Below are 12,061 nucleotides of genomic sequence, written 5' to 3'. Positions count from 1 at the left end.
GTTTTTATACTAAGAAACTACTGTATTATAAGTTCCTTTTCTGTGTAATAGAAAGTAAAAATGCAAATAGTAAAAAATTAAATAGAAAGTACTTGCTAAATTGAAATTGAAAATAATGGTCCTAATGTTTTTTAGGTGACAGGGTTTTTCCCCTACCCTGCAAGTGCTGTGAACTTCCAGTTCTGCTGTGCACATGTTCTCACAGAGCTCTTGTGCTGGGTGAGGTGGTAGCCTGAGCAGCACTGCAGGGAAGGAGTAGGGAAGCGTGGAAGGGCAGGAGGATGCTGAACGTTGGCAAGTTCTGGTGGGGAGGTTTTCCATTGTCCCCAATATAAACTCTCCCCTGAAAAGTTTTATTGATAGTTTAAGGCTGTTAAACCCAAACTTGCTAAATGGAATAAAAAATATATATTTTTATTTCCCTGGGGCTATGCTGAAATAAGGCATTTTTGAGGGTTACAGTAGCTTGGGATCTATTTTGCCTTCAGTCCGTAACTGTAATAATTGTTAATCTGGGTGGAAGGGATTTGAAAGTTTGTCTTCACCATCTATTACTGCCCAGTTATCAGACAAAAGGTGAATAATACCTCCAATAAAGTTTTATAAATAAACTACGTACTAGTGGAATGGCGTCAAAGAAAAAGTTAACTACAGGCAAACCTTTGGCACCAGTGCATTCATTTAATGTAGACAGTATCCTGGAATTTAAGATTTTTCTGAATTCTGAATTTATGTAAGAATGGACTTAAACCCTTTGGTCTTGATTTTTGGACGATATTTTATAATGTATATGTCAAAGAGTTTAAGACATTAACTAAATACTAAATAACAGTTTCATTCACAATATTAATTTGCAATAATTTGTGAGAGGCTTCAATGTCCCATTTCACAGATAAGATATGAATTTTTCTTTCTCTTTTTTGTAATCAGTGGTCCAAATTACTTAGTGAAGTACTACTTTGAAAAGACATGGCTAAGGTGGGACACATGCCTAAATCTTCACATTTACATTGTCAATAGGTTAAAAAGGAAAGTACCATCTAAAATTATTTTAAAGCAGATGAAATCACTCTTGCAAAGATTCTAAAAACTATTAAACTGTTCTGCTAGTAATTATACTGACATTTCAAATACTTGCTTCAATAAAAGGTTTTGACCTGTGCACTTTCTAGTTTGTTCCATTTCTGAAGTTAATGGAAAATGTTTTAAATATGTATAATCTGATTCCTTTGCAGAAATTATGTATTCCAGGCAGTAGTTCTCAATATTACACATTTAATTGACATAGCATTGCTTTCCTTCCCCCTTCCTGAAAAAATTGATTGCCAAAGATAAAACCAAGTCATTAATTCTGCTTTAAATTTCTGACTTCTTTACTATAATTTAAATTTACATTTGTAAGGAAATGAAAACTATTCCTTAAACGTGATTATTTTTTCAATTGGTTTAATTCTGTTAGTAGTTAGAGCTGGCTTGTAGCAGCTTGAGGAGTTAGAGTGGATGATCTGAGCTGAAGAAACTTCATATCATCTTACAGATCAAGCTTTCATATTTAAGGATGTCAGGTGTTACAAGAGACTCTCCTCTTTTCAGTGGCAAAGACAGTTTGAGAAATCACTGAAATCTGATTCTTCCTTTACTTTTATTCTTTTTCTACTCCTATCCTTTGGGCAGGTCTCAATCCTGGCCCGTTCACTTTCTCTTGCACTGGCTCTTTCCTGAGGCTCAGATCTCTAGATCCTGGAAGATGATGTGGAGCTGAGGTATTAGGAAATTCTGGAACAGGTGGATGTGGCTTGAGAGGACAGAGAGAGAGAGAACCCTGTCTTTTATACCTGTGCTCTCTTGAAGCTTCCTAATCTCTCTTTTCTGCCAGATGTATCCTGTGACTACAACAATATATAATTTTAGCTACACAGCTGGGAAGTGTAGAGCCCACTGTGACAACAGCTGACTATTTTCATCCTCAAAGATGCAAATATCTCCTCCTGAATACAGAATATAATATTCTAAAAATATGTTAAAGCAGATGTACTTAGCTGTAAATATAAACATAAATAAAAAGCAACCTCAGTTGCAATTAATTAGATTCATTCATAAGAATGAATTAGTTGATGAGTAAATGACATCTATTCAAATCATAGTTGATTCAGCCTTTTTACATCTTTCATGATGAAACCTTTCCAAGCAGCCATGTGATGAACATCAGCAAACTCATCTACCCTCATCTTCCCATGCCATAATCCCCTCTCTGACAGGGCCTGGGTAACATTATTGGCATCTCTGCACAGCAGCCACAGACCCACTGCAACATCAGTGTCAGGGCTACCAAAAGACAGAATCCCACTGCTTTGCACTCCCTTTGGGCCTTTTGCCTTCCAGGTCCCAGCCAAAGCCCAGCCAGCTAGTAGGGCTCTCTTGCTTAGTGTTTGGTCACAAATATTGTCCTCTTTTAGTGGACCTGGATTTGAATCAGTGGCTAAGAAGAATGGACACTAATCCTTCTTGCTTACTGGCACATGTATCACTATACCATTAGAAGCTTCTCCTGAAAATGGCAACAGGGACAGCATCACAGGTGGAATGGATCCTTTCTTTGGGGAAAAAGAGAGAGTGGGCCTTTGTAATACTATAATTAAGAAAATAATCAGAGGAGGTCGAAACCTTTTCCTTCATTTCTGCCCTCATCATCTAGGTTTTCCTGAGTGCTAATTGTCATCACTTGCTTGTAATTTTTTTGTTTTAGAGAAAGACTTGTTATTTCTTGAATTCAAAAATATTTGTCCCCTACCCATTGTAGCGTGGCTATTTCTAAAATTTTATAATAAATTGAGCTACTATATAAGAATTGCGTGACTTTCCCTGAGCTTTAATTTCCTATTTGTGAGGAAAACATCAGCCTTTAGTGCAATTAAATAAAGACAATTAAAATTTCTTTACTGAAATTGCATAATGTATTGGCAGGCTAAATTGTTTTCTAATAATTAGCACATATCACACACCATTTTTTAGTTGAATAAGTTTTAAACTGAGAAATTTTTATCCTCAAAGAAATAGTCTGCAGTCCAGATTACAAATCCATACACCCACATCTTAAATGCTGCAGTGACTTCTGACTTCTCATAAAAGGCAGAGAAGAAATAGAAAATGTACAAACTAATACAGCAGGAACAATCAGAAATTTGGAAAGGTTGGCATGTGTGCAGGAACCAAAGAATGATATTTCAGCTCAAAAAAAGTGCAAACCAAAGAGATAACTATAGCAGAACACAGAATGCTGATTCATGTTTCTCAGAATACAAAAGCTTGGAGGGCATTGTCTAAAATGAGATAATAGATATAAAATATAGGGAAGTTGATTTCACACAATGCATACTCCAACTGCAGAATTTACTCACATAGAATATTGCAGAGGCCAAGAGAATACTGTGACTAAAAATGAAATTACATGTAGAGAATAAGTTGATTAATTATTGTATACAGGATGGCTTAGGAGAAGTCTCAGATCCTGTAAGCACACTCTTTCTGCTAAAGAAAACCTTCCACTATCCTCTAGTGGGGTAGGTAAACAGATGTTCAACAGTCTAAAATGACAGCAGTTCTTATAATTCAAATAATTTCTAAAGTTTCTTTACATTGAAAACTCTTCATTTTTGTCAAAACCACTCTTAAGTACATGTTCTCCCAGTTTTTTGCTGGGAAAGGAGGGTAGACATTCTTCTGTGCCAGTCACTCAGAGCATTAAGGCTGCTTTGTCCTGGGCTTCTTCAGGTTTACTCAAAGTTTTTTTACTGATATTTTTGTGTCTACATTTTTCAGAAAAATTGTTCTGAGGCAGGAAAAAAAATCTTGCATGTGATTGAAGGTATGGTGACAATTAAAGTTTCTGCCTTCCAATTACCCATTTTTAGATGGTCAGAAACTTAAAATAGACACACCATCTTGCTGAAGAGCAGGGATTTTTTCACTTTTAAAAGAAGTAAATGAATAATTATCAGTCACATGCCAGTGATATCAACAATAAAATATGTTTAAATATGCCACAGAAGACTGAAGTAAATTTAGGCAGAACAAAACCTCACATATTTACTTTTCCTGTGTGACCTACATTTGGGTTCTAATTGTGGAAGTGGAATCTGCTTTAGCCAACTCAGCTCTAGATATTTTGGCAGGTATAAATGTAATTGATTGTGTTCCATGGCACGCTATATGTGTGAAGCTGCCCTTTCTCCTGATAATCCTTATTAAGAACTTGAAGAAAGTACTACATGCATTTAATATTATTGCTATTAATAATCTTTCTGTTATTCAGAGACTTTGGGGAGGGATGGTGCCTTGTATGTGAAAACTTGGAAGATGAACAGTGTGATGCTAGTTTCAGTACAGAATGAATACAAATATCTGTGTATATGGAATTAATATAAACTATATAAAAATATTTCATAAAAGCAATGTTGTAGAGATGTATTTCAGCATTTCATTTTATATTACTTTTAATATTTAGCTGAAATAATTGATGCAGTCATATATGTTCCACAATTATAACATTAATAATTACATTTATATGCTGATGTTAATGCTTCATGGTATAGTATGAAATGCATACACTATTTTAGGTATTATTGACAGAGGATAGTTTTAACTTACAGGAAGGAAGATGACACATGTCTTTTCTTTTTCCAGGATCCAAAAGAATCAGTGACAGTGAAGTCTCTGATTATGACTGTGATGATGGAATTGGTGTTGTTTCAGGTACTAATGTTTACATTTACTTCTCCAAGTTCAGTAGAAATATTTCTTATTTACAATTTGTTATGAATTTTGCAATGTTTTTCTGATGAAGTATAAGTGGAACTTAAGTATATATTTTTCTAAGAGACACAAAATAAATATTATGTATAATGCATGTCTAAACTCAAAAATTACTAATGGGGGAAAAAAGTCAGTGTGTGAATGTCCTTATTGCTTTTATATAATGATAAAAATAGCATAAAGGTAGTTTTTTTTTTTATAAATGTCCAGAAATGTTAATTTCTCTTTTTTTGACAGACATATGTTGATATATCCTATAAAATTTCATGATGGAATAATAACACTGCCAAAGGTCTGAAACATGAACATTTTAAGGCAGGACAGGAGATAGCAGATAATCTGTTTCACTAAGTATTGGAATGGAGCCCATTGGAGAAAAAAGTTATGTCAAAGAGTATGTCTCCCCTTCCAAGAGAAAAGATAATACCAAATAAAAAATTATCATTGCTGAAAACAATAAAATCCCAACCATATACTTTTGATTACTACAACAGAGAATATATTTAAGAATCAAGGACATGTTTTGGTTGGATCAAGTCCAACTGCTAGAACTGCAAAATCCACTACTAAACCTTGCCCCCCAGTCCCACAGCCACATGTCTTTTAAATACCTGCAGGAGTGGTCACTCCACCCCTTCCCTGGGCAGCCTGTTCCATTGCTGGACAACTCTTTCAGGAAGATTTTTCCCAGTATCCAGTCCAAAGGAGGCACCTGTGCTACCTCTAACCAGTACTGAGTGCTGCTGCTATCAGCACAGAGTGGGGTACTCCTCTCAGTGTATGTTCTGTTGCCCTGCTGCTGTTCTGAGATTTTTAACACACAGGGTTTTCTGTGCTAGACAACTTCTGGTTCTCTTGGGTGAGGTCCAGCTCCAGTGTGAGACAGTGGGGTTTGGGAAAAGCTGAGCAGTATAATCTGTCTGCTCTACACAGCAGCTGTGGGAGTGTGATCTGCTCGGGTCAGTCCAAGCCACCCATCAGCACATGGGCTACAGGACCTTCTGCTGGAGGCTGAGGGAGGGGAGACAGGAAAGGGGAATGAGAGGAATACAGCTCACCTCAGAGCTAAGAGGGAATAAAAAGAGGTGAGGTAGGCAATCCTGAATATTGTGAGATGGTGCGAAGCCAAGTATTGATCAATCCAGACATTTAGTGAACTATCTAATTATATGAGTTGGCCTAGTCCTGCTTTAAAATCTGTTAGCTGTCTGAGCTTAGATGTATTTCTGTTTTGTCTTCATAGTCATGCTTTTATTTCCAGCTATTTCATGGTTAGCTCATAGGCTGTGCTTCATTTTTGACCCTGGTATGTTACTATTCCATGCTATGGGTCTTGCACTTGCTGGGATAAGGAGATAACTTTTTATATTTTTTTATAATATACAGCATGTAAATGTTATTAAAAATCAGTTATTTTTCTGATAAAATTTTGCAGACTTTATGATTTAAACAGGGCAAGTCATATTTGTACTAAGATTCCAGGAGTTTTACCAGATTAAAAAAAGAACGTTAGGCCTGCCAAAGCACTAAAGTTTCTGTGTTCCTTAAAACATTTATCTTCAAACATTAACAGGCTATTTTTTCAGATTATTACTTTAATTAGAAAACTATTAAGGAACATTTACAGCATTTTTATATTCCCACTCCCCTGTTTGCTTTATTGCAGTCAGAACACAGGAAGGATAGCCAGAGTGGTGTGAAGTACTGGAACCAAAGAGGCAACCATCCTCAGAAGCCCTTTGTTCCTATTTACTGTACTTTCAGCCCTTGATGAGCTTGCTGTCTGTAATTAGTAGTCACTAAGATGTTCAAATTGCCTGTCCTCCCAAAAATAAGAGCTTTCATATTGCTATAGGTCAGTTAAATTAAAATGTATCAATCTAATTTAGGAGCTTAAAAACAAAGGCAGGAAATAACTGGATTTAATGGATATATTTCTAGAGTGCCCAGTAGAGTATAATTTTGATAGTGAAATGTTTTTCCTGTCCTGGAAAAAGGTACCAAGTTTTGCAGATTTTTTTTACCAGGTGCTTGAACGTCAGCAGGATTCTTATGGAGCACCTAGATTTACAACTTTGATTCAATAAACTTATCTTTTGACAACTTGTAAAATTATGGTCTTTACAATTCAATGACTGACCCTACTTTCCTTACCTGAGTTTCTGACGTACCTTTACTTTTTTAGGATCTTTCAGCTATTGAATTTTTGCTGAACAATTCCACACCTTATTTGGATTTTAATTCAGCTGGGCTGTGTGGGTAGGAAAATTGGATGGTTTTTAGGTTTTGAAATATTTAGTGCCTTACTTTTTTTGTGCTGCTGCCACTATGTTTGTAAGTCTTCTTGTTTAGTCTTGTCTTGTCTTACCATCCACTCTCCTTATCAATCCCTCAATCGTTTAAAGTTCCTCTCTTCATTTGTAGACTCATCACAATCTTGGTTTAAATATATGCACTGTTATGCACCATTTGTCTCTCTTAGTTTTCTTTCTTTCTTACTTATCCCAGTTCTTTCATTTTGTATTTTCAGGTTTATTTAACATGACACTTTGCTCTTCTTCTGTCTGCTATATAAATAGTGCATTACATGAACTAAGCTTGCCAACATCTTTCAAGTACTCTCAGTGATCCTTTCCGTAAAATTAATTCCTAGTATCACACCTGTGAACTAAACTCCAGAAGCCTTTAAGAGGAAGAAAAATTAACTCTTTGCTCCTCTTCAATTTACTTTTATTCATAATGGTTGACTAGATGTTCTTTAAAGTTCCCTTCCAATTAAAACTATTCTGTCATTTTATGAACTTTTGGAAAAATTATTTACCGAATCTATCACTTCTTGTGGATTGGATCTTAGCCTTCTTAGACAAATGTAATAAACTTCAGTCTGTTTTTCTGTCAACAGGAAAGGCCCTTAAAAAAATAGTGAGAAACAGATTGAAAAACTTCAATGTCTTTTTTTCTGGCTACATGTTTTCTCCAACAGCAATTGTCACAAAGAGTTATAGCATATTACATATTTAAAAAGCAAATTTTTACTAGATTCTAAAATATCTCTCTTCAAATATTATGTAAATTCATCTTGGAAAACACTAGAATAGAATCTTTATTAATATTTCATCTTTGCTAGCATTAATCTTACCATAGGAAAGTGGAATAAGCAGCATTAGCAATTCTGGTTATGTCTCTAGATTGGTTATACATAGCTCTCAAACAGTTAGAAGCATCTATTTTGCTGTCCTGAACAATAAACCTGGGCCCTCAGAGTTGTCACCAGCAGTTCTAGTTCTGTGTGAGATTACATCAGCATCTACACCTGCCCTTTTGAATGCTCTTATGTCCTTTTTGATAAAAGCTATACAGTATTTTTACATTGATTTTTTTTTTAATGCCAGAAAGGCTTACAAAACATCATTTATATTATAACAATAAATACAACTCAGTGAAAGGCAGATTGGCTTTTTAGGTGTTTTTTTTTTCTTTCTAGTCCAAAGTTAAGCATGCATTGCAGTTAACAAATTCAAGGAATATGGACTAAAATTTCTAAATAGTTTTCTTCCCAGATACTTTCTAGTGTATGTTGAACCTAGGGAATACAAGCAGCCTACTGAGTCTGACTTTATGAACAGAGACATGTATTGTCAAGACCATTTAATCATAAAATTCTCACCTATTGTTTTTGTAACACTAAAATATTAAGTAGGATAATAATGTTTAAAATTCAGTTCTACACCAATAGCTCATCTGCATTACAACAGATTATGTATTATGAAACACTTGCAATCTGAGATATGTTTCAACAGAAGCAACAAATGAATCATGGAAGAATGTAAGGCAGTGAATGCTGCATAGACTGCATTACAAGCCTCTGTAGAGAAGAGCTTTTCTGAGTAAAAGAGTGCAGTCTCTGGCTTTGAGAAGAAAAACATTTATAGTGATAAGTTTTTATCATTATGAAGAAGATAGCTGTATGTTTCAGGAGGAAATAAGAATACAAAGAAGATATTTATTCAGATAGTTGGGTCCATGTAAATTCTGAAAAAATAGTGCAGAATACCATCAGTACAGCAGTTATTACTGAACCTTCAAAAATATTTCTGTGTTTGAAGAAGAATGAAAAGAAATTATCAATTTTTGTTTCACCTCTTAAAACACCTGAGGAATTCTTTGTTCAAAAGAATACCTTCACTGTCATGTTGCAGCCTTTGCTGCAGAGGAAATGTCTTTTTCTCTATTTGTTGATAACGTGGGCTGAATTTTTATGCCTGAATCCTGTGGATGATTGCTTCTTAAAGCAGATGCAGAAAACACACTTTGGTTACAGATTAAAATCAACTAGAATTTACCACTGCCTATAGAAAGATATCTTACAGCATTAGCACATAGAGTGGATTACTTTTATCCCTACTAAAATACAGATTTCATTGTATTACCAGATTACCAGCTAGCTCTAAATGGGAGCCTGTTGTGACCCAAAAGCCCAGTAACTTCAGACCTAAACACTGACAAGGGTTTTATTTTATTGTATGTTGATACCAAATGCCCTGCTCTAAAATGTGTTCTTTTTGGGCTCTCCCTTGGTTAAAAATGTTAGTCTGTGTATCACAAAAATCCCCCTTCCAAATTGAAGTTCAAGCAATGTTAAATAGTCCTTATGCTGACTGCCTAGATCAATGGATCTTTAACCATTTTCCTTTCTTTCAAAAAAATAATTTATATATTATTTATAACTTTTTGCCTAAAGTTATTTACACATTATTATAATTCTTCAAGATTTTCTTTCATTTTAGTTTTCTTTCCTAATATATACTTTCCATTTTACATGTTTATTCTCTTATTTAAATTTTGAATGTAATACTTTTATTATTTAAAAACAATAAAGAAAATCTTCAGTATAATTTCCCCAGCTGAAAAATCATCTTTCTCCTCAAACATCCAAATTCTCTCAATGCTTTTCTTTAAACTAGTCAAAACTATTTTTAAATATAAGCTATATCACTTCACTTTGTAAGTAAGGATGTAACTTGATTCAAGTTTTATTTTCAGATAATTAATTATCAATAGCACTCTCTTTGAAGAAAGTTAAGGAAATATGAACTTGGTGTGTTTGTTTAGATTTTACCACAGAGCTATATCGATGGAGTAACAAAGGCATCAAAAGGCAATGAAAATTGCAATGAAATTGCATTCCTATTAGACATGCTCTTTGTGGATACTTTTCACATAAGGGGATCACTGGTTGGGGTGAGTTACAATTGTGGTAATTTAGAGGAGCACTTCTAGAAAGGAAATGTAGCAAGAAAGACTGATAAATTCCAATCAACAGTGTGAAGAGGAGGCTAATTTGGGAGACTTGTTGGACAGAAATATATATGGAGAGTGCTTAACTAGGAAGAAAGATCTTTAGAGTACCTGTGGTGGTTTAGGGTTTTTCCCCCCACCCAAGCTTTGCATGTCATGCTGGATGTAGGAACAGCGCTGAAAACTCAGCAAGCTTTAGTTACTGTGTGGGAATGCTTTTCCATAAGAAAAGAATTGTCTCAAGTGTCATGGGCCCATAAATACAATTAGTGCTGTAGAGCTAAATATGCCTGTGAGAAATTGAGCTGCTATGCAGCAAGTAAGCAGTTGTTCCTACTGTAATGTTTACTGATTCCTTTGACTGTACATTAATTCCTCCCATATTTGCAGAATAATATTTATTAAAAAAAAGGAAAAAATCCCCAAAGCAATTAATAATGTATTTTCAACTTATAAAGCATTCAGATATCAATAATTCAATTTATTTGATCAGAGACTGTCAGCAATTTTTTTAGAGGACATCTAAAATCTTCATTTAGATGTGCAAATCAGCCCAGAAGCTGAGCACATTTGTATGAAAGAACTGAACTCTCTCTAAAGTGCCCATATGTGAAATGTTGGTATGTTAGGCATTTCTGGCAATTTGATTATATAATTGATTTTAATTAGTGCTTGTTCAAAGCCCAACCACTGTGAGTATTAAAAAGTTCAATATCTGAAAGCTTGATGCTTCAATCAAATACAGATGTTAAAGTGGAGAAAACTCCACTTAACATCGGTGTCAGAAACAGGTCAATTACATTGCCTATGATGAGCAGCCATTCTAGTACTGCCTTTCTTGAACAATTTTCATACTAAGAGTTTCTTTCAAGTAAATCAAGCAGCAAGGCATTTAAATTAAAATCTTCATTAATACACTTCAGTTAATTCTTTTTAGGCCTATTTTAGGGCTGTTTGATATGAACCTGATATTTGGAAATTTGTGATTTTCTGTAATTTTGGACCTGAAAGATTCATAATTTAATAACAATTCAATCATCAGTATTTACTGAATATGTAACCTGCATAGCATAATATTAGCACAGTACATACTGTGTGGATTAATATTTTAAGTCAAATATATTAATAGTCTCTCTTAAATCAGATAAAACTAAAACTTCAGGTCTGAAGAAGCTGTATTTAGTGTGCTTTGTAAAATCCCTCTTTTCATATGTATCAGTTTTTAATGAAACCTTCCCATGACAGAAGAAGGTGGTGGCATTGCAGTTATCTTTGTCATGTGTCTGTCTTTTAGGTGTCTGCAGCTCACAGTTGTTTACCACTGATTATGTCTACACTGATTATCAGGTTCTGTGTACCCTCTATGTTGATTTAAGAGGCTTGCCATAGTTACAGAGCCTTTGATTCTATGGTAATGACTCAATATTTATAGCTGCAAGCAGGATAATGTTTATCCTATTTTTACTACTGCTATAAATATCTGCTTTGCTCAATAGCAACTCATTGGTCAAGCTGCCCTTATGACCTGTCTTTTCTGTCTATAGTTTATTTTCACAAGAAAATGTTTTTTACTTAACTTCTCTAACCTTATTTTCAGGATGTGCAATAGTTTTTGAAATCAGAAGGTAAATTACCTACAGTACAGGCAGTTAAATCAGAGCTACATTAACTCTACAAAACTGAAGGATAACTTTGAAATTACCTCATTAACACATGTTAGTGGGTTGTCTTATTTAAACAGTTCTTTTCAATGTGTGGCCTGTTGGAAAAAGAGGAGTTTGTAAATATAATTATTTTTGTTTTAGGTAAATGGATCATAAATGTCAATTTTTTTTTGTAACAATATTATTAGACAACATTAATCTATTTCTTTGATCACAGCTAAACACCTCTAGTTTTCTTCAAAAAATGTAGCAAAAGTTTATCAAGATTCAGCAAAATTTCTAGGAAT

The 12,061-nt window shown here is 34.4% G+C and overlaps 1 protein-coding gene across 50 annotated transcripts in view; it reads left to right on the top strand.

Annotated features, from left to right (window-relative positions):
- RIMS2 (regulating synaptic membrane exocytosis 2) overlaps positions 1 to 12,061 on the top strand; it is a 445,153-nt gene that overhangs the window by 267,981 nt on the left and 165,111 nt on the right. For all 50 annotated transcript variants that reach the window (XM_071421429.1, XM_071421423.1, XM_071421444.1 and 47 more), the window contains one exon: positions 4,684 to 4,752. In XM_071421429.1, coding sequence (XP_071277530.1) covers positions 4,684 to 4,752 — 69 coding nt within the window. The remainder of the gene's footprint in view (positions 1 to 4,683; positions 4,753 to 12,061) is intronic.

This window comes from Agelaius tricolor, unplaced genomic scaffold, assembly GCF_023055355.1.
Source record: "Agelaius tricolor isolate 1412-34295 unplaced genomic scaffold, bAgeTri1.0.p SCAF_2, whole genome shotgun sequence".
Classification (NCBI taxonomy): Eukaryota; Metazoa; Chordata; class Aves; order Passeriformes; family Icteridae; genus Agelaius; species Agelaius tricolor.
Note: the sequence above shows the minus strand (reverse complement) of the source record. Positions and strands in the feature narration are given on the sequence as shown.